Consider the following 24,063-nt stretch of genomic DNA (forward strand, 5'->3'; position numbering starts at 1 on the left):
TCATAGACAACCCTCTTCTGGTGGTGAAAAGTCTGACAAAGGGGATGCAAACAAGCCCAAAAAGAAGGGCAAATGTCACTACTGCCATAAGCCAAAGAATATGTCTACTTTAAGTGGGAGAGTGAGCTATAAATGATACTCTCCCAATTGGATTGACCTCAGCTCTGCAAACTCCTTACACTCTCGCAGAAATGAAAGCAAATCTTCAATGATCAAACTTCCCTGTGTACACGATACCCCTTGAGCTTCGCCAGGTATTGCAACTCCTCGGTCCTCCTCTTTAACTGCCAAAAGACTTGCCCATAAACCAACACCTCTTTAGGGCCACCATCATGTACTAACTTATGCTCTTCATCTTCATCAACACTCAGCGAGGTTACTCATGGGGAATACTAAGTGCATCCGCCAATGGCTCAGAAACTCCAGCAAGACAGATCACATTATTGAGCTTCTATGATGATGGTTGAATAACTGGTAAAGGGAAACCTAGAGATGTAGCTGCATCCTTCCAATTCTAGACCACAACCTATTCATTAGATTAGCTAAACAACATGGAATGTGAAAACATCAAATCTGTAGAAATGACTCACAAACCTATGGAATGTCCCTTTTTAGCTAGTAAAACTGAAGACAGAAATGGTGGCAGATCACTTACTCCCCTGTAAACCGTCTTGCAAACCATCCTCCAGGTAATTGACTAAGAGCATATCCCCAAAAGAAAGAGGATTGTACAAGCCCTGCTGTTGAGGCATTCCAATGTAGCTGACTTGACATCGGTATGATGGCAACACTTAAATTGACCTGCAAAGGGAATAAGTTGTTTAGCGAGAACCATACATTTAGATCAACTATCAACTATGTTCAAATCTACACAGTAGCACGCATGGAGCCATTCATGGAACAACAGAACTTGAAATTCTGTCTTTTAAGTCTGAGGAGCTTTGTAACAAGATAAAGTACATGTGCTTTGAGAAAAAGAAATAGCTCTCTTGCAGCCTGGCAGCTCTTCAAGGACACTCAAGATAAAAGAGACACCAGCATCTGTATATCTTTTTCTTTTAGGATAGCTGTATAGTGGGCCAGGCTTAGAGCACACTATGAAGGGAACTATGCATAGAGATACAAAATAGCACTTGGTCAAAACAGGGAACATGAAGAAATTAGAAAGAAAGAAAGAAAGTTATATTCCACGTCTTCAAAAGACCCAATGGGTCTATGAGACCAAAAGTGATACAATAGTGTCCATGTAATCTCATCATGGTGCAAAAGAAAATAAAGACTAGAGCTATGAGCTCGGAATGTCAAATCCAAGCCATATGATACAAAATGGGACCATCATTATCATACAGCCTATGGAGCTAACCCCCCGGTAGTAGGAGGGGTCATCAAAGGCTGTCCCTTAGCTTATTTCTTGTACTAGTTTGTAGAAAGATAATGAGCTGTTCCTTCCAACTCTACAAGAGTAAAGTCACAAAGGCTGAAGCTGCCTAATTGGTCAAATGAGGAACTCTTACACAGCATCTATGCAGATAATATTGCACCCTTCCTAGGGACTGATGAGGGGAACTTGAGAAGATCTAGAACTACTTCAAAGATTTATCTATACCTAGATGAATCCAAGAACATGCCCAAATTCACCTAATAAGAAAGTGCAATTGGTCATCCCAAATGTCTCCAGGAGCTGCTGCAAATATCTGTGCTGGCTAAGAAATACTCCATAAGAAGAGTGATAGACCTCCATCCCAAGAAAGTAGTGGAGAAGTCCTAAATTAGTCATCTCAAAGGTGAGCTAAATCTGACCGGAGCTGTTCAATCTTGGCAAGATGTGAGCCAGTGATCAATAAATCTGTCACGTGCATCCCGCACTTGGATGCCACGTAGACATTTCTGTACAGTAGGTGCAGGACCTGGGATGGTGAACTGGTCCCATGTGAGCCCAGTCCGGGACGAGTCAGCCAGGGGTCCATCTCAGTCGTCCGAGGTCAGGTGTGCATCGTCCTGCACATGAAGCAGTGCCAGTCCGCGCTGTGAGTCTCCCTCTGGAATGATGTCAGATGTGCTGAGTATCTGGTTTGCAACTGGATGCCAGGCCTCTGTAGGCATGTAGTTTGCATGTAGAGATGGGGCCAGCCTATAGGGCTACCCCAGGGCAAGGATTTGCATTTGCATAATTAGCATGGGCATGGGGGAGGTATAGAACCACCCCCAAGGGGCCAGGAGGGCCCAAGATATTGCCCACCAGCCAAGGCAAGGGCTGGAGGGGCTGTCGGCCAGCTCCAGAGCGCTTCTGGACAGGCAGCCGACAGAGATTAAAACCCTAAACAGCACGCGGCCAGGTGTGGGGGGCAGTCCCACACCCATGCGCAGCATGCCCAGCAGCCAGGGTGCTGTCCAGGAGCATGCGCAGGCTGGACAGCAGGGATTACAAGTGTGAAAACACTTTATTAAAGTGTGTGAGTATTTTATTAAAAATACTCAGTCGTGGGCTGTCCTGAAGCCAGCCGACTGCATGAAGGGAGTAGTATAAAAGCCCAGCCCATAATTCATTGTAGTCATCTCATAATTCACCAAGAGCTCCAAGCAACCAAGGGCCAGGACAGCCAAGAACATTGCTAAAGCTAAGGGGTGAAGGACTGAAGGTCAAGGGCAGGTTTTCCAGCCAAGAAAAGGTCAAGTACATTGTATTTGTTTCAGATTTACATCATTCTAATTAAGCAAATACACCATCCGTGGTGGGGGCCCTACAGAGGGTAATTGGGACCCAATACTGTGTCCTTCTCCATCTCCCCCTTCTCTCTCTATTTACTGCACATCGACTTTCAGTTTTGTGCGTTAATTCCGTCGCGAAAAGAGTGCTGTTTTCTGAGTTTTGAAGTACCGATCCTTCTCCGAAGTTTCCGCATATTACAGTGGTATCAGAGCTCACTTCAAGGACAAAGATTCAGCAAAGAAAACCAGAAAATTTTTTTTTTCGCTCGTGTGGTTGGTTTTTAGACGCCGGTGGACTACCCCTTTCGGAGTGACTCCTGTCCCTCGAAGGATGGTTGGTTTTTAGCCTCCGGAAGCCTCCGGACGTCTCCCACACAGATAGTGGATGGTCAGATTGCGTTCCGGAAAGGAACTGCATTTTCCCGCTATGGCGAACTTCGGCGACGAGAGAGAACCAGAACCATGGGACCAGAGTGCACCAGGCAGCCCAGCTAGGGCACCCGGCTTGAGTGTACAAGACATGTTCCAGCAGATGATGCGAGCAATCGCAGACCAAACAACCAAGTTGGATGAGCAGAAGGCGCGGATTTTGGCTCTGGAGGAGCGTTCTCGCTCTCCAGCGTCGCGTTTTCCATCTCCTCCTCCCTCTCCTTCCGTACCCCAGATACGAGATCCTCGTCACAGGGACCCTCTCGAGGGGTCACAGCCGCAGCCAAGCTCCTTGCTTGAGATGCAGTTGCGCGCATTGGAGGTTCGACAACGAGAAGACGAAGCCATGCGACGAGTGGAACACGAGCGTTACCTCAGAGCTTTGGACGCCCGATTGACACCGGCGGCGCCCTCGAATCATTTTCCCGAGAAAATGAATTTCAGTAAGTATAATGGTAAACTCGATCCCACTACTTAGTACTCTGTATTCATGGTTACATCAATTTGAAGCTTACTTTGCCGCAGTTAGGAAATCAGATATTGACAAAGTGATCTTAGCCAGTTGGTATTTGGAAGGTGAGGCCATTCCTTGGTGGACTCAGTGGGCTCATGCCCACACCAGATCAGGTATGGCAGCTTATGGGTGGGACGAGTTCGTCCGTGACCTTAAGCAACGGTTTTACCGCCCCACTACCTTGAGCGACTCGAAGACGAGTTCAGGGGTGCGCGTCAGAATGCGCAACCAGTCCTTCAGTTTGCCAATAGAATTTCGACCTTGTGTCTACAATTAGGCTTATCTGATGCAGACAAGAAAGGGCAGTTTTTGTATGGCCTGGACACGCAAATCCAGTGGGAGGTGCGTATGTTTAGGCCAGCCACCTTTGAGGACGCACTCTCGCTTGCGCAGAGTGCAGAAGTGAAACACAATGGTGGCAAGCCCAAGACTTCCCAGTCGGCTTCTCCCAAGGCTAACGCCTCGGGGGGCAAAAGCCAGAACCAGACGGGGTCTTCCCCAGGACAGAGCCCGGGAGCCTCTGGCTCCAAGAACTCGAACAATGCGTCTAAGCTTACTCCAGACCAGAAAGCGGAGGCTGGCAAGACAGGTGGCAAGTTGAGTGCTGAGGAGCTTTCTCAGTACAGGAAGGAGGGTAGATGTTACTTTTGTCACACAAAAGGACATACTTCTCGAGATTGTCCGAAGAAGCCTCCAAAGGCCGCCGCCGCCTCCACAGCTTCCGTGGTGAGCACAGCTCCCACACAGACCCCAGTGGCTACCCCTAGTTCTTCAACCCCCGGTGCTTCAGTTGGAGCAATTATTAGCCGGGAGCTCGAAGATAAGCAGAAGGGCGCCCATGACCAGGAGTATGAACGCAACGAATTGCTCAAGTCCTTTGGCTACATAGGTGGCCAGAGAGTCGTTGTCTTGTTTGACAGCGGCAGCACGGAGGATGTGATCACGGAAGAGGCCGCTAGGCGTGCCCGTTTCGAGCTGACTCCGGTGGACAAACAAGTTGAGGGATTTAGCACAGGTATGACAACGAGCGTCAAGTATGAAGCTCTAGGTGCTAAGTTAGTAATTCAGGGCATAGAGTTTGTGCGTGACTTTATGGTTGCCCCTCTTGTAGGAGCAAACATAATTTTGGGTATCCAGTGGTTTCACAAGTTTCTTCCTGATGTCAAGTGGGACAAGCACACGTTCCAGATCGATCGGAATGTGTCAAACACCCCTGTGACCATTAAGTGTGAGCCAGGTATTCCAAACTTTCCGCTCATAAGCCACTTGCAAGCTAAGCGAGCAGTCAGGAAAGGCGCACAGTGTGCGATGATTTACGTCCAGACAGCCCAGACGGTGGCCAGTGCTTCCGAGAAGTACTCGGTTCTCCATGAAAAGTTCCAGAAGATTTTTCTTCGGGACAGTCTCCCTCCCCAGCTTCCCCCGTCCAGACCGGAGGATCACAAGATTGACCTCCTCCCAGGCTCGGAACCCCCGAGCAAGTTTCCGTATCGCCTTTCGAAGGCAATGGAATCGGAGTTGGACCGCCAACTCCAAGAATTGTTGCAAGCTGGCTTCATCCGCCCCAGCGTGTCGCCATTTGCAGCACCGATCTTATTTGTCAAGAAGAAAGATGGGTCTTCTCGGTTGTGTGTCGATTATCGTGCACTCAACAAGCTGACTATCAAGAGCAGATTCCCGATGCCTCGAATTGACTATATTCTCGAGAGGCTGAATGGAGCTAAGGAGTTCTCCAAACTGGATTTAAAGAGCGGGTACCACCAGGTTCGGATTGTTGAGGGGGACATCCCCAAGACAGCTTTCCGTACAGAACGGGCCCACTATGAATTTGTGGTTATGCCATTTGGATTGACAAACGCCCCAGCTACATTTAACCGCATGATGATGCGTATTTTCCGGGAGTAGATTGGAGTGTGTGTGTTCATATTTCTGGACGACATACTCATATTTTCAGCTACAGTTGAGTAGCATGACATTGATGTGGAGAAAGTCCTTAAGTTGCTGGAAAGCAACGAGCTCTATATCAATGAAAAGAAGTCAGAATTTTATCTGTTCCAGGTACATTACTTGGGATATATAATCAGTGCCGAAGGCATTCGACTTGATCCGGCTAAAGTAGCCGAGATTGTTAACTGGGAAGTACCTCAGACTGCTTATGACATTAGATCATTTGTGGGTATATGCCAGGCATATTCCACCCACATTGACAAGTTTTCTGATCTCTCGGCAGACCTCACCGATCTGCTAAAGGGAGTGAAAACAAGGAGGCAAAAGATTCGAATGACTCCACGAGCGTTGGAGGCATTCCAAAACCTCAAGGTGGCTTTGTCAGAGGCGCCTTGTCTAGCCCTTGCCTCGTGGGACGAACCATTTCAGGTGATCACCGATGCGAGTAACATCGCAATTGGAGGTGTATTGCAACAGAATGGTCATCCAATAGCTTACATGTCTCGTAAGTTACTGCCCGCCGAAAAGAATTACTCAGTCTACGATCATGAACTCCTAGCAGTCATTCAGGCCTTGAAACATTGGAAACATTTCCTGTATGGCCGTGACTTCGAGGTTCACACTGACCATCAGGCATTGCGCTGGATTCAGACGATGCCCAGTGCACAGTGGAGTGATCGACAGCACCGCTGGAGTCAGATATTCCAGCAGTTTGGTGGCATGATTGAGTACCTTCCAGGAAAGGCCAATCCAGTGGCCGATGCTTTGAGCAGGAAGGGACAAGTATCTACGATTCAGACCACTAGACTAGACCTTGTTGGTACAGGACTAGAAGACATGAAGCACACGTACGCGGATTCCGAGGAATTCGGTACACAGTGGGAACAAGCATTGGATGCCACAGGACCATGCCATTTTCTGATACGCGATGGTTGGCTTTACTACAAAGGCCGACTGTGTGTCATGAAATCATTCCGGGCAGCTCTTCTCCATGATGCCCATGACGCCATTACATGTGGTCATAGGGGCATGAATTCGACTCTGCAGAAATTAGAACGGCAATACTAATGGCCAAAGATGAGGCGTGATGTGTTTACCTATGTACAACGCTGTGACATTTGTCAAAAGGTGAAAGCTCCTCGTGGAAAGAAGATAGGGTTGTTACAGCCTTTGCCAATTCCTGAGGGTCCTTTCCAAGACATTTCGATGGATTTTGTCACAAATCTGCCTCCCAGTCCGAGTAAGCGTAATACACAGTGTTTGACTATTGTTGACAGGTTCAGCAAATTTGTGATGCTTATTCCTTGCAGGGCCAATGTGACCGCCGAGGATGTCGCCCAGCTATTCATTCGGCATTGGTACCCGATTGGTGGGATTCCTAGGACCATAGTGTCAGACCGAGATGCCAAGTTTACCAGTCATTTTTGGAGGGCATTGTTTGATAATTTTGGTACTAAGTTGAATTTTTCCAGTGCATTCCACCCACAGACAGATGGCCAGACAGAGATATACAACCAGTTGGCCTTTGATGTGCTGAAGTGTTATGTCCACGATCAGCAAGGTAAGTGGGAATCGTTTTTGCCTTTAGTTCAAGCTGTTTTGAATGACTCTTTTTCCTCAGCTATTGGCAGGACTCCATATGAGGCAGCGTTTGGAAGGCCTTTCCAGTCGTTGTTAACCAGGACGTCGTCTTCAGTACCAGAGGCGAACAGAGTGACGGAGTCTTACCAGGAGATACTAGAGTCCGTCAAAGACAGATTGGCTAAAGCGCAAGAGGCCTACACTCGACAGGCCAATAAAGACCGAAGGGACATGAAGTTTTCGGAAGGAGATTGGGTATATCTTCGGATTATGAAGCAAAGATTGAAGCAGGTGGGCAAGCGATGCCCAAAGTTGTCTTTCAGGAGCTTCGGACCATTTCCCATCCGGAAAAAGATTAATGAGGTGTCTATGCAGTTAAAGCTACCTCCGAGTTGGACTATGCACGATGTATTTCATGTCAGTTGGTTAAAGCCATATGCAGGTCCACCCCCTTCAGAGGTCAAAGACGAAGCGAAACCAGACATCATTGATGAAGCAGAAGTAATGGTTCCAGAACAGATCCTTCTGCACTGTTTCAAGCATGGCTCAGGCCGAAGACTACGACAGTTTCTCACGAAGTTTCAGGACCGAGGAACTCATGAAGCGGTATGGCTCGACAAAGAATTTTTCGAAGACTATCCGGCTTTATTGACGGATTATTTGGAGGCTATGCAGCTTCCGTCAAGTTAAGCAGAAGGGGATGTCACGTGCATCCCGCACTTGGATGCCACGTAGACATTTCTGTACAGTAGGTGCAGGACCTGGGATGGTGAACTGGTCCCATGTGAGCCCAGTCCGGGACGAGTCAGCCAGGGGTCCATCTCAGTCGTCCGAGGTCAGGTGTGCATCGTCCTGCACATGAAGCAGTGCCAGTCCGCGCTGTGAGTCTCCCTCTGGAATGATGTCAGATGTGCTGAGTATCTGGTTTGCAACTGGATGCCAGGCCTCTGTAGGCATGTAGTTTGCATGTAGAGATGGGGCCAGCCTATAGGGCTACCCCAGGGCAAGGATTTGCATTTGCATAATTAGCATGGGCATGGGGGAGGTATAGAACCACCCCCAAGGGGCCAGGAGGGCCCAAGATATTGCCCACCAGCCAAGGCAAGGGCTGGAGGGGCTGTCGGCCAGCTCCAGAGCTTCTGGACAGGCAGCCGACAGAGATTAAAACCCTAAACAGCAGGCGGCCAGGTGTGGGGGGCAGTCCCACACCCATGCGCAGCATGCCCAGCAGCCAGGGTGCTGTCCAGGAGCATGCGCAGGCTGGACAGCAGGGATTACAAGTGTGAAAACACTTTATTAAAGTGTGTGAGTATTTTATTAAAAATACTCAGTCGTGGGCTGTCCTGAAGCCAGCCGACTGCATGAAAGGAGTAGTATAAAAGCCCAGCCCATAATTCATTGTAGTCATCTCATAATTCACCAAGAGCTCCAAGCAACCAAGGGCCAGGACAGCCAAGAACATTGCTAAAGCTAAGGGGTGAAGGACTGAAGGTCAAGGGCAGGTTTTCCAGCCAAGAAAAGGTCAAGTACATTGTATTTGTTTCAGATTTACATCATTCTAATTAAGCAAATACACCATCCGTGGTGGGGGCCCTACAGAGGGTAATTGGGACCCAATACTGTGTCCTTCTCCATCTCCCCCTTCTCTCTCTATTTACTGCACATCGACTTTCAGTTTTGTGCATTAATTCCGTCGCGAAAAGAGTGCTGTTTTCTGAGTTTTGAAGTACCGATCCTTCTCCGAAGTTTCCGCATACTACAAAATCATGAGCAAAGACATAGAGATTGTTGTCTGCAAAGCATCTCTGGAATCCAAGGGAAAGAAAGAATGCATCGATCTTATCATACCACGCCTTGGGGGCCTGTTTCAAACCATAAAGGGGTTTGTGCAATCTATACACCTTACCCTCATGTCCGAGAACGTGAAAACCTTGAGATTGTTCAACATACACCTCCTCATGTAAGTCACCATTAAGAAAGGCAGACTTGACATCCATTTGGTAAACTGGCCAGTGCTTATGAGGAGAAACAGCAAGAACTGTCCGGATGGTGGTGTATCTAGCTATAGAAGCAAAAGTTTCCTCGTAATCCACATGCTCAATCTAAGAGTACCCCTTCGCAAACAATCTAGCTTTGTGTTTGTTCATATATCCATCAGCATGAAACTTGGTCTTAAAGCCCACTTGACCCCAATGACCTGTCAATGCAAAGGTTGGTCCACAAGCTCCCATGTACAATTCCTCTCAATGGAATCAATCTCGACCTCCATGGCTGCCCACAACTCAAGAAGAGCAAGAGCCTCTTTAGCTATAGTAGGCTTATATGATTGTATCAGTGTACTCATCAGGGCAAGGTTACAAGAATAACGAAGCATTGTAATCATCGTACCCGTGTCAGGTTCTGCTGAAGAATCAGCAAGATGATGAAGTTCCATATCAGAGAGATGAGAATCACGAACAGCGGTTTCCAACCATCATGGAATCTTGGGGGCAATCCTCCATTGCACAGGAGAAGGGGAGAGGAGGAGACGATGGGGAAGGAGGAACTGGGGGTGGAGAGGCAAGGGGTAAAGAAGTTGATGGTGGAGAAGCTAGTGGAGTTGGGGTGGCCAAGAAAGGAGGAGGGACCTCGATGGTAAGCTTCGGATGAGAGCGAGAATCATCTAATGAGGGTTCAACAAAGTCAACATTGCGAGAAATCACCAAGGATTGCGACTCCTGTAAGATTTGGAATGAGAGCTATATCCAAGGAATTCGCACTTCCTGCAGTTGGGATCAAATTTGGATCTCTTAGAATCAGGGATATGACATAGGCATCACAACCAAAAACCCTAAAATGAGAGACAGAAGAACTCTATCCACTAAAAGCCTCCTCTGGAGTCATATGAGAAACCGCCTTCGTAGGAGAATGGTTGATGATGTAAACAACAATGCTCCTAGCTTCTTCCTAGAAAGAGGGAGGAAGATCAAAAGAAGAAAGCAAGGTATGCCGTATGGACCATCTCCTAAACAATCATGTGCTTGCGTTCAACCACAGCTCAGGACTGTGAGGTGTGGAAAATTGACAGCTTATACCTTTCTGTGAGCAAAAATTATGGAAGATTTTGGAGACGAAATCTCCTGCATTGTCAGAGTGAACTTGTCAAACCTTCTATGTGGTCGCAATCTCGACCAAAGTCACCCACTCTTGGAAGCGGGAGAAAGCTTGAGATATTTCTACCAAGAGATAAACCCAAACTTCGCGTGAGTAATCATCAATAATAAGCATAAAGTACCTAGCTCCTCCTAGGGTAGTAGTCCACATGGGGCCGCACAAGTCCATATGAATACGCTCCAGAATATGAGAACCCCGATGAGTAGCCCCATGAGGAAAAGCATCTCATTGTCGCTTGCCACCATGAAGACAAGCCACACGAGTGCAGTGGGAGGGTTTCAGTGGTGGAAGACCCTCGACCATCTGCTGAGAAGATGGCAGCTCTACAGAGAAGTATAGATGCCCAAAGCGAGCATGCCACAAAACCGTATCCACATGAGCTACCAAGGCATGATAGCTATGAAGAAGTTGTAGCAAATGAGATTGGGACTTAGTTAAAGAGCCACCAAAGTCCTTCAACCGATAAAGACCACCTTCCTGGATACCTATGGCAACAATTTGCAAGGTGCTGGTGTCGATGATCTCAAGGACGGAACTGTCAAAGAAGACATCATATCCTTTCTCCGCAATCCAAAAAACTAAGAGAAGATCGTTGGAGAGCTTGGGAACATGAATTATATCCCAAATGGTAGAAGGCTTGCCTGGGGAAAGAGTTAAGTCGCACATTACCAACCGAAGAGGCCTCCAAGTTGACAGCATCACCAATGGACACCGTCGAAGAGCTGGGACGAATGTCATGAAGAATGGTCCTATCAAGAGTCATGTGAGTAGTACACCCACTATCAACCACCCAATCCGTAAGACGTGAGGTGGAAGGAACGTGGGGGTCAAAGGAAAGCTCCTCAATACCAATAAAGACAGTCTCCTTGGTGGAAGAGGGATTTTGAGTTTGATTGGTGGATGAAGAGGTTTGATTGAGGGGTTTCTTTGCAGAACCACCTTCTCTCTTCCTCTTGACAAGTAAGCTCCTTATGAGCCAGATTGTTGGCAGGTTGGTAGTCACATTTGTTACTCATGGAAACCTTGGCCTGCCATTTGCTTTTGCCCTTAGCCTGAGGAAGAGTCTCAGAAGTACCCTAGCTGATCTTCTTTCTCATGGCCCTATCCTGAAGCATGCCAACAATGGTATGTAGACCAAAAGTAGAAGGAAGAAGTGATATAGTATCACAAAAAGCAGAGACTGTCTCGGGTAATTTGGCGAGGAGCCGATTGACAAAGTCCTCGTCGATAGCATTGCTTCCCAAAGAGACCAACTACTTCCGAATGGTTATGAACTCCGTAAAAGATTCCATGATGTTAACAACATCGGCAGCTTCAGGTTGGGGAGCCTGTAACTTGGTTGAACACAATGCTAATCAGTAAACTTAAATACACTAAGATTTTATGGACACTTGCTCAAATACAAGAACTAATTTGCTGAATTGAACGGGGCCTTTCCTGTGGATGCATGCACCGTGTTGTTGTATGCAAATTCCACAAGCGGTAAGTACTTCTCCCAAGAAGACTTCTGATCCGCCACATAACATTTCAAGAGATCCAACACGGCTGAATTTGCAGCCTCACTTTGCCCATCCGTTTGAGGGTGATAAGCTCATGAGAAGTCCAATTTGGTGCCCATATTATCAAATAAGGCCCGCCAAAAGAGACTTGTTGTCTTGGGATCTCTATCCCCCACAATGGACGCTTGAACACTTGTGCAAGATATATTTTAACCATATGCTCAGCTTTGATGGTTTTTTTGACCGGCAAGAAGTGAGCTTACTTGCTAAACCTGTCCACAATTGTCCAAATTGCATCATTACCCTGTTGGGTCTGTGGCAAGTCCATAATGAAATCCATTGTAATACTTTCCCATGGCTGCGTGGGAATAAGCAATGGCTGAAGTAAACCTGGTACCTTTTGCCTATCAAATTTCACCTTTTGACAAGTGATACATGCATGTACATGTGCCTCTATGCCCTTCCGCATACCTAGCCAAAAGAAATACCGCTAAGTCATGTGCATAGTAGGCATTATGTCTCTATGACCAGCATATGGAGGAGCATAGCACTCATCCAAAACCTTTTCCCTCATGTCAGATACCACACATAGGCAATTATCTTTCATGAGATAACCCTCTTTGATCACATGTGAGGCATGTGCATGACCAGCCATCCAATCAGCCCAAATAGTGGAAAATTAGCATTGTGTTCTCTATCTTAGCTTTCCTCGAGAGTTCGCTACATGTAAACCTAGTATATCATGTGCGTTCAAGGGCTGAAACAGTTCTGTTTTTTATACTTCCCCTGTTGAAGATCTCATGCCATCTATCTTCTTGACTCTCCTGGACCATTTCCTCTAAGTGGGACTTAAACTTATCCAAAATCTTTGCTTTGCCTTTCTATTCTCCTATCTTGCCAATATCCCTGCTGGATGATGGAACCTCAAAAGTAAGCAAAGAGCACTATCCCAGTTCACAGTGAGAGCAGGATGGAGATAGTTCCCGATGGCAGAGGATGGAAGCATTCCTCCCAGGTGTTGTATGTTCCGGCACTTGGTTTTCATCTGTTGTCAGTGTATCAGGTTTGCAAGACTGGCGTACGGGTGGAGTTTGATGGGCATTTTGTTGCTCTCCGAGACAAAGCAACAGGCCAGGTGGTTTGGGAAGGCGGAGTGGAGAATGGAGTTTACAAGCTTTCAGCACTCTCTCTCCCAGGTCCTCAGGTTTGTGATGAGTGGCAGTCTGGTAATGGCCCCTTAAGTGTGGATATGCTGCAGGTGCGGGCTTTCCGCGACCAGATGGTGGATAGCTTGCCAGTAGATGGCAGTAGTTGGCAGGAACTTTCCAGTACTGATGTTGGTAGTTCTTGTGTTCGACAGTCAGAGGAAACTGAACAAGTAACTTATGCTCTGATGTCTCGTCGTATTCGGGACAAAGAACCTCCAGTAGATGAGGATGTTCTTTCCACGGGGACCTTTCGGAAAGCCAGGCAGGTGGCAGTTGATTACTTGCAGAAGGAGGTGCATACTCCAAGCTTTGTGGTTCCGGATTCAGAGGGGGTGGTTGACAAGTTTCAGAAGGTCTTACGTGGTCGTCATCAGGTTTCCAGGACTCGTTGTTGCACCGTAACAGGTGTTGATCCTTGTGAGCAGTGTAATGCCTCTTTGACTCAGAAGCAGTATGGTTCATTGATCCGGTTGATGGACACCAGATTGGACGGGAGCTTCTTGATGAGGCAGTTGAGCTCATGGTTGCGGATGACTCTTTGGGAGGCAGGATTGCGTTTCCTGTGGTTTCTGCGGCATGCGAAGGATCATGGACTCTTGTACACAGGAGGGGGATCGTTGGATGGAGTCCGACTCCACGGTTGGAGTGACTCGGTCTGGGGAGGAGATCCGGACACGAGGAGATCTACTTCAGGCCCAGGAGCAGTTTTATGGAGCAGTAAGAAGCAGTCATCTTTTGCCTTGTCGAGCACAGAGGCAGAGTACCAGGCTGCTTGTGATGCTGCTTGTGAGGTGGTGAGGATGCAGAAGTTGCATTGCAGGTTTGGGCTTCCACTGGAGGAACCCATGGTCATCCAGAGGCACTTTGTTCGTGAACAGATCGTTGCTGATGACATCTTGCTAGAGTTCTGTTCGACGCAGGACCGTACGGTGGACCTCTTCACGAAGTCGCTATCTCAGGATTTGCTTAGGCGGCACCCCAGCTCCCTGTGGTTGGTTTCACAGCCAGGAGCTGAGAGGGGGTGTTAGAAGACATCTCCTGTCTAGTTTTATACACCAGGGCCTTTGTTGTGGGTGTGCCCGCCCTTATGAGGTGTTTTATCATTTTTCCCCACTCCGCATTTTTCCCCTATTTTTCCCATTTTTTATGTGGCTTGGGAGGCAGCCCTGAGATGGCAGGAGGATCCATTTGCTGGCCGACTACATCAGGATGTGTGTACTGGAGCTGGCCGACTGTACTTGACCAATCGTGGACCCGCAGTGCTGGCCGACTGGCTGCATGTTGCTAGCCGACTTGATGCAGTCGTGGAGTACCTTTTTCAGCAGGCCGACTGCTCATATGGGGGCATATAAATAGGCCCCCAGCCCCCGTACCACTTGTGTATCATACCCGGGATTTTCTTGTGTATATAGAGCAGAGTTACACGCCTACATCTCTCTCTCTCTTGTGCTATATTTTTCTGCATGCGTTTTTGCTCGTGTTCCTAGATCTGGTCATCATCTCCGCTGCGTATTCTGACATCTCCTGTCTAGTTTTATACATCAGGGCCTTTGTTGTGGGTGTGCCCGCCCTTATGACGTGTTTTATCATTTTTCCCCTATTTTTCCCATTTTTTCTGTGGCTTGGGAGGCAGCCCTGAGTTGACAAGAGGATCCATTTGCTGGCCGACTACATCAGGATGTGTGTACTGGAGCTGGCCGACTGTACTTGACTAGTCGTGGACCCTCAGTGCTGGCCGACTAGCTGCATGTTGCTGGCCGACTTGATGCAGTCGTGGAGTGCCTTTTTCAGCAGGCCGATTGCTCATATGGGGGCATATAAATAGGGCCCCAGCTCCCATACCACTTGTGTATCATACCCGGGATTTTCTTGTGTATATAGAGCAGAGTTACACGCCTACATCTCTCCCTCTCTTGTGCTATATTTTTCTGCATGCGTTTTTGCTCTTGTGTTCCCAGATCTGGTCATCATCTCCGCTGCGTATTCTGACACATATCACAAGATGATTGAGTGATCTTAAGGTCTAAAAAAGCCTAACTATGCTATTCGAGGTGCAATGAAGTTCGCAAAATTCCTTGGGATGGATCCCTCCACCTAAGGAATTTGGACTGATATACAAAAACTCTTCAAAGGAAGGAATGTCAGGAACGAACAGGTCATCTACAAAACATCTCACATTACAAAGTTTGTGAAGAAAGATTGGACAAGTATTAGCAGAAATAAGACGTTCCATAAAATCGAACTCATATGTAAAAAGATAAAAATTAGCAAGAAAGACGGCACAATTGGTACCCATGGGAATACCAATTGCTTGCTTAAATAAAGAGTCACCTAAGGATATATAAAGGTTATCTAGGAAAAAATCTAACCAAGTACAAATGTCATCTTTGTCTACAATTTTGGTGAATCTTTTCTTTCTCTTATCTACATCTTGATTTTTACTTTTTAACCAAGAAAAATCAAAATGCAAGGGTGACTTTTCTACTAATAAAGCCTTGCATCTATCCTTTTCTAATCTATAGGCAAAAACTTTCGTAATAAGGGATCTAATCCTTAACATGGAAGTCTTCTAAGTCTTGGTTGGTGTATAAGGTCGTGAAGTCGAAGGTTTGTAGGCTTAAAGCAGACGACTTTTCAGCCAGGCTCTGAGAGGAGTTTAAGAATTTCACGACAAGAACTACTCCTACAGAGTCTTTTAAGACCCAACTTGTGTCTGTAGGCACGTCATCATCTTTAAGAAGATTTTTCCAAAGGTCATGGACACTAGGTAAAATGGCTTTAAAGCAATGACTAAGCCATTTAGAAACATCCATCAGAGATGTATTGCAAGAAGCAACTATGAACCTAGGCTTTATAGGATTCTTATGAAACTTCCAAACTATATACAAAAAAGGCAAAGTAGGGTTGCACTTGAAACCAAACGATTTACAAAAATCTTGGTGTGAAATATTGAATGAATTATGAATGAACAATGTCCATGCTTATATATCTATAGAGCAGTAGCAAAAAAGCTAGTAATTTGGACAAATGATAAAATGCCTAAAAAAGCCTAAAACTAAGCTATAAAATAGCTTTGAAAATATGAAAAAAAACCCAAATTACATCAGATAAATATCTAGATAAAAAGTGGCATAAAATGGAGTAAAATGGACTGCAGATAACATGTCCAATAGGCAGCCCCCATGCACAAGTGGAGGACAACTAGTAACCTTTTGTATGCAACAGTAGATAGGTATGCATAAGCATGATGTAAGACCCAACATCATCATTGTAAATATAGCATGTTTTGGCAATATAAAGTAGATTAGTAGATTAGGTCTCTCTCTCTCTCCTATCTTACTCAATTTTGGTTAGCATTAATCTATATATACCTAGATGAATCCAGGAACACGCCCAAATTCACCTTTTAGGAACGTGCATGCTATATACTCATGGTAGTCAACCCACAAGACTATATAACTATCAACTCCATTATGCATAGTATGGACTAGATACTACGACATCCCCACTAACATCATCAGTGCCCAATAGTGGGTGTAGAACTCTGTATCAAGATATGCTCACACACACGCACTCCACAAACACACACACACACACACACATAAGAGCATATATTCACACAAAGCCCTTCGTACTGAGTTTCTGTCAAACCTCCGAAGATGCAGGACAAACTCAGCCCCATAATGAAGCCTAGCACTAAGGGAAGTAGCAAATAGAAAGAATTAGCACAGCAAATAAGTAGTTGATAGGGCAAATGCACCGCTAAAGATAGAAAGAATTAGCACAATATCAACTGGCCGCAACTCGAACGAAAACTTCACAATGTGAAATCTACATGTCCGCTAATACGGCTGAATTATATACCTAGATGAATCCAGGAACATGCCCAAATTCACCTTTTAGGAACGTGCATGCTATATACTCATGGTAGTCAACCCACAAGACTATATATCTATCAACTCCATTATGCATAGTATGGACTAGATACTACGACATCCCCACTAACGTCATCAATCTGTATCAAGATATCCTCTCACACACGCACTCCACACACACACACACACACATAAGAGCATATATTCACACAAAGCCCTTCGTACTAAGTTTCTATCAAACCTCCGGAGATGCAGGGCAAACTCAGCCATAATGAAGCCTAGCTCTAAGGGAAGTAGCAAATAGAAAGAATTAGCACAGCAAATAAGTAGTTGATAGGACAAATGCACCGCTAAAGATAGAAAGAATTAGCACATGTTTAAGACTTCCGATGCATCGCTCATGTTTCATGTCCATGTTGTGGGATCTCCGTTAGGACCTTCCAAATAAATTCCGTGTGAGGGTAGATTCTCATAGAAGAGAGTAGATCGAGACAAGAAGAGAAGGTTGGTAGTTAAGCGTCACTCATACCTGAAGCTAGTTTGGAGATTTTCTTGACGAAATTAGATCAAAGATTGATTGCTTTTTGCATCTTTGCAAGGAAAGCTCCACTTTTGGCTTCCACATAAATGAGAACAAGCGCCACATGGTAACTAGGGCAAGTTCTTGTGGAAGAAATGGATTTTGGCTAAAGAACGTTGAAAAGCAACAAAATTTGCAGACGGTCGAACCAATTGGAAACAAGGTCATTGTTCAACCGATGACTTGGGTTGTTGCAAGAGAGATCTTGTAATCAAGATTTGGTGCTTTTAAGTGCCTTTTGCAGAGCAACACAAGTTTCTTTTCAAGATTTGGGTTGTTCTAGTGAGTTTTTCTCACGCATGGAACCATGAACCATGTGGTATAACCAACATGGCTTTGAGAGAGAGAGTTGGTTGTGTATGATTAGCAAATACAATGCAAAAGTCTATGCCAACTGGTACAACTCGCAACGAATGTATAGGTTGATTCAATTAGCTTATGATTGCACACATGTGTGCTCTAAGTACTCTAAATGAGACGAAGTTCAAAAGGACAGCTTTGAAGCAGAGAGTCAGCTAGCGACGGCAAGGAATCACTCGCCACAACGATAGTTTGGTATGTGAGTCTAAACTGTGCAATCAATTGGTACTAGGGTTGACCTTAGTGGGACTCATTGCATATCAGTTTTCTCATTGTACCCAACTCTGACCTTTATGTCGTCAAGATGGAGTTTGAGTAGTAAGCAAGTTACCTTATAAGGATTCTAAATATTGAGTAATGAGTGTAAACGGAAGGGGCAACTGAACACGGAAAATCTAATCAATCATGAAATCTGAAAATACACATATGCATACCAGATAAAACAAGATGACAAAGCTGCACAGTACACCACGCTAGGGGCCAGAAGATGGGCTGAACCCCCCCCAACCCCCCCCCCCCCCTAATGGTTAGATTACCAAAAAGCAGACTGCTTCCAATACAACTTTGCGGGTGCCCAAGGTTCACCACTGGCTGCACCTATTTCTTCCAATACAATATGAAAACAAGAAAAACATCACAATATCTGAATTTGCTGACAATTTCAGCACAAGTGAGCATTCCCGGCATCAAGCACATGCAGGACAACTATGGACAGCCCATAGCACTCCCACATCAGCCCGGGACAACTCAACATCATCATCTTCCTCTTGTCTGGCTCATAAAGCAAGTCAACCAGCCCTCAAAGGCTGTTTTCAGCAGTCGACCAGCCCTCCTCGGTAGCCATAGAAGAAAGCAACCAGCAGTTGTGCACAAGCCTGCAAACCTCCGGTCGGAAGGAAAACTGTCTAGAAGCCCACGACCAACTCTTCCTCCCTGTTTTTAACCTCTGTCCAGCCTCTATTCAAGCTGTAAATCCACCGGCCATCAGTGGAGAACATGCGAAGGAGTCGGCCAGCTTCTCCCATGCATCCGGTGAACTTCAATCACGATGGATGGCTGTAGAAACTTGCCAACGGGCTGAAAACCAGACGACCAGCCCTCATGCACTCCTGAAAAGCATGCGCTCCCCTCCAATCTGGAGTTTTGTCAATAATAGAGGCTTCCCCGCTGAAAATAGCCCACACGTGTGCTTTTTTGGTCCAAAAAGGGGCGCCTACATGATAATGTCCAGTGCCCGGTCTTTGGCCGCCACGTGTATTAAATAAGTCCTGCTCAATGTGTACTCACTTATAAGTTGTCCGGACAACTTATAAGGGAGTGTGAACCTGCATCCATAATTATTGACATGTTAACTCATAAAGCTGTAAATTGAGTTTCTGGGATTACTTACCACCTGCATAACACATGTAGATCACCTGTCAGTCCCAAACAGGTGTGCAAATACACGTCTACAGGGTGCCCAGGCGTCCCCGGCCCCATGGACAACACAGGCAGAAATCTCAAGCATAGTCCACGCAAACAAGACAAGTCATCCAAAGATAAAATCAAAGTCATACACACACATGAGTGCAATTATATTGGAAGAAACACCCATCTGCTCAGTTGTATCCGATAATATGTCCAGGGCTCATGATCCTTCCGGAACCTTCCCAGAATATAAATACACAAGATCTCCAAGATAACTAGTCCCAGAGATTTTCATCATGTCAGGCTCCATGGCCATACATGTACACCATGTCAGTTCCCACAAGCCACACATGTACTATCATGTCAGGCTACACCAGCGATACATGTACTGTCATGTCAGGCTCCATATGCCACACAGACACACCATGTCAGGCTACACCAGCCATACATGTATGTCATGTCAGGCTCCACATGCCACACATAAACAGTAGAAAAATAGAAGCTGTAAGGAATTTTGTGACAATGAGGATCCACTAGAGGAGTGCCATTCTAGCTTAAGAGCTAGGAAACTTACATGAATGCTATGGTGGAAAATAAGAATTCGAGGTTCGGATTGCAATTGATTTGTCTCCTACTTGGATTCACAAGGACGTGAATCTAATAGAAGGAGGAGACAATTTTACATCCCAAATTGGGCTAGACAGATGTTAGCCAGGGATTCAATACCTATGGTTAAAGGAATTGTGCTAACCCAAATAAGGGTTAGGGCTTACATAGGGGCTATCTAGGAGGCTAAGGGCTAAGAAGGATGCAGTCTAGATTGGCCTTGGGTCAATCAAAAGCTCACTAGAGACTACTGATGGCTAAAAGTTGATTATAAAATAAGTTGGTCATTAATGGCCTCCTTAATATTATGTGAGTGAGCCTTGGGCTCACTTATGAGGATTATAAGGAATCCTCACAATGGAGACATATGCCAATGTCATGTGCAAGAATTGCCATGGACATTCTCTGGAGCTAGTCCAGAAGGGGCAGCCAAGGAAAAGATGATAAGAACCAGAAGTTGGAGCATAAAGTGCTATTTTGGCTAGTGTGGACTAGGAGAAGGGGACAGGGATGACCTATCGGCTGCAAGGAGGACTGTCGGCTGAACCAGATGACAGGCGGCTACAGGCGCATCAACATTTATGGAGAAATCTGCCAGTCGGCTGGCCAACCAGCAGTCGGCCAGCTCTTCTATTGTCCAAGAGCCTATATAAAGGCATAGATGCTCATTATGTTGGGGTCATTCACTCCCCCTTTGGGTGTGGGTCTAGACTAGGATTAGAGTAGGATATTTCACTACCTTTTCAAGGCAGCCTATGGCTGTAGAACTAGGTACCTTTTTGTACCATATTAATATACTGAATTTCTAGCTCTCTCTCTCTCTCTCCTCTCCCATCTGTCTGCGTTTTTGCATCAGCATGTTCTTAAGGGTGTTTAGGGCTGAAAGAAGACCCCCAAAGCTTTCGCGTGTTACATAGGTAACAGAGCATCAGGCTCCGCAAAGCTAAACACTGATTTAGTCCCATATGATGGTGTACAGGTCCAAGGTACATGAAAGTGCACATGTATGAAGCCCAAGACAAGGAACACAAGATCGGGAAGAGCTCCCAAGAGGTTTGTTGGTGGTGTTCCACAAAGACAGAGGGGATGGCAGTCCTATGAGCCAGATAGGTTTTCGGGCAACGGTCCCAAGGGAGGATTATCCTCCAAGGGGTGATGTGAGAGTGCCAGACTCATTTCTAAGGAATGAAGACCAAGACGGTGTTCAGAGTCAGGGCAGGAACGGATTGGGGACTGGATGGAACAGATGCATAGATCTTATTCACAGTCAGAGTGGTTTTGGAGACCGCGCCGGGTTTTCAGTGAAAAGGGTTGCCAGAGATGGATGGATGACAGAGGGACTTCGGGAAAAGAATGGGATGATGACAGTCATCCAAGAACAAGTTGGAATCCCGTCATCAAGTTTAGGAGAGGGGGATGTCATGTGCAAGAATTGCCATGGACATTCTCTGGAGCTAGTCCAGAAGGGGCAGCCAAGGAAAAGATGATAAGAACCAGAAGTTGGAGCATAAAGTGCTGTTTTGGCTAGTGTGGACTGGGAGAAGGGGACAGGGATGACCTGTCGGCTGAGCCAGATGAGAGGCGGCAGCAGGCGCATCAACATTTATGGAGAAATCTCCCAGTCGGCTGGCCGATCTGTCAGAATATGCAGCGGAGATCATGACCAAATCTGGGAACACGAGCAAAAAACGCAGGCAGAAAAACAGCACGAGAGAGAGAGAGAGAGAGAGAGAGAGAGAGAGAGAGAGAGAGATGTAGGCGTGTAACTCTGCTCTATATACACAAGAAGATCCCGAGAAATGATACAAATAAGGTATGGGGGCTGGGGGCCTATATATACCTCCCTGGAAGAGTAGTCGGCCAGCAGATAAAGTGCCCACGACTACTGAATAGGTCCCACGACTGCATAAATGCAGTCGGCCAGCAAACAGGTGCCCACGACCGATGAAATCCAGTCGGCCAGCAGCCCAATAGCCCACGACTGATCAACATGGAGTCGGCCAGCACTGGGGTGCTCCTGGCATCACCTGGCAGCCCTCCCAAACCTCAAAAAAATGGGAAAAAATAGGGGAAAAATACGGAGAGTGGGGAAAAATGATAAAACACCTCATAAGGGCGGGCACACCCACAACAAAGGCCCTGGTGTATACAAATAGACAGGAGATGACTTCTAACACCCCCTCTCAGCTCCTGGCTGTGTAACCAACCACTGGGAGCTGGGGTGCCGCCTGAGCAAGTCCTGAGAGAGCGACTTCGTGAAGAGGTCCACCGTACTGTCCTCCGTCGAACAGAACTCCAGCAAGATGTCATCGGCAACGATCTGTTCACGAACAAAGTGCCTCTGGATGACCATGGGTTCCTCCAGTGGAAACCCAAACCTGCAATGTAACCTCCTGCTGCTCCGTAAAACTGCTCCTTGGCCTAAAGTAGATCCCCTCGTGTCTGGATCTCCTCCCCAAACCGAGTCACTCCAACCGTGGAGTCGGACTCCATCCAACAATCCCCCTCCCGTGTACAAGAGTCCATGATCCTTCGCATGTCGCAGAAACCACAGGAAACGCAATCCTGCCTCCCAAAGAGACATCTGCAACCATGAGCTCAACTGGCTCATCAGGAAGCTCCCGTCCAATCCGGTGTCCATCAACCAGATCAATGAACCATTCTGCTTCGGAGTCAAAAAGGCATCACACCGCTCACAAGGATCAACACTTGTTACGGTGCATAAACAAGTCCTAGAAACCTGATGAAACCTGTCAACCACCCCCTCTGAATCCGGGAACCACAAAGCCTGGAGAAACCACCTCCTTCTGCAAGTAACCACCTGTCACCTGCCTGGCTTTCCGAAAGGTCCCCGTGGAAAGAACATCCTCAACAACTGGAAGTTCTATGTCCCGAACATTACGAGACATCAAAGCATAAGTGACCTGTTCAGCTTCCTCTGACTGACGAACACAAGAACTACCAACCTCAGTACTGGAAAGTTCCTGCCAACTGCTGCCATCGACTGGCAAGCTATCCACCACCTGGTCTCGGAAAGCCCGCACCTGCAGCGTATCCACACACAAGTGGCCATGACCAAACTGCCACTCATCACATACCTGAGGACCTGGGAGAGAGAGTGCTGAAAGCCTGTAAACTCCATTCTCCACTCCACCTTCCCAAACCACTTGGCCTGTTGCTTTGTCTCGGAGAGCAACAAAATGCTCATCAAACTCCACCCGTACGCTAGTCTTGCAAACTATCTCCATCCTGCCCTCACTGTGAACTGGGATAGTGGACGCATCCCCAGTAAGAATATGACCAGAAAGCCTGCAAAGATCCTGTAAACCAGAACGGGAAGGAGTCATGTGCCTGGAAGCACCACTATCAAGAATCCACTCCCGAGTATCCGTTGCGGAGAATCCTCCAATCTCCTCCCTGCCTGAAGAAAATGAAACATCGGTGTCCACCTCCAGGTGCACAAAAGCCGGAGTCTTCATGATTGCTGCTGAGGAATCTTCACCCTTCTCGGTCTTCCGCTTGGGAAACTGCCTCCAATAGTGGCCTTTCTCGCCACAATCATGACAGGTCCTCTCTGCCTTCAGTTTCTCGCGGTCAGCGTCGGACTTCTTCTCAGAAGACTTCTCCGATGAAGCCTTCCCTTTGCCCGAGTTACAACCTTTCGACCGTTGGCCAGTAAAGGCCTCCGAACCTCCACCCTAAGAGTTCGTGAATCTTTCCTCCTGGTCCAGGACCATGGGCACAAGCTCCTCCCACGTGATGGTGCTAAGCCTGCCACTGGTAATCAACGACGAGTAAAATGCTGAGTATGAAGAGGGCAAATGTGACAGCAACGTGATGGCCATGTCCTCTGACGATATCTCCTTCCCAACCTCAAGAACTTCCTGCTGAAGAGCCTGCAGCTTGTTAATATGCTCCCGCATTGTCGACGACTTTGCAGGGCTCATAACCCGCATCTGTACTTCCAAGGAGATCCTCTTCATGGGCGATACCCTGTTGTAAAGTGAGGCCAAATGCTGCCATATACCTCTGGCCAGCGTCATGTGCTTTACATGTTTGATTACCTGTGGTGTGCAGTTGAGGAAAATAAACGAACGGACCCTGGCGTTGACACGATCCCACATCTGTGTCTGGGCCTCCCGGTCCTTTCGGATCGACGGTAACTCCCCTTCCTCAACTTCCGGCCCGTGGAACC

At 46.8% G+C, this 24,063-nt stretch overlaps 1 protein-coding gene across 1 annotated transcript in view; it reads right to left on the reverse strand.

Moving 5' to 3' along the window:
• PHT4;5 (phosphate transporter 4;5) overlaps positions 1–24,063 on the reverse strand; it is a 167,265-nt gene that overhangs the window by 140,110 nt on the left and 3,092 nt on the right. The window contains exon 2 of the mRNA XM_086774931.1: positions 656–801. Coding sequence (XP_086631057.1) covers positions 656–801 — 146 coding nt within the window. The remainder of the gene's footprint in view (positions 1–655; positions 802–24,063) is intronic.

The sequence above is a fragment of the Cibotium barometz genome, chromosome 35 (genome assembly GCF_041138505.1).
Source record: "Cibotium barometz isolate CiBa-2024 chromosome 35, ASM4113850v1, whole genome shotgun sequence".
NCBI classification, from domain to species: Eukaryota; Viridiplantae; Streptophyta; class Polypodiopsida; order Cyatheales; family Cibotiaceae; genus Cibotium; species Cibotium barometz.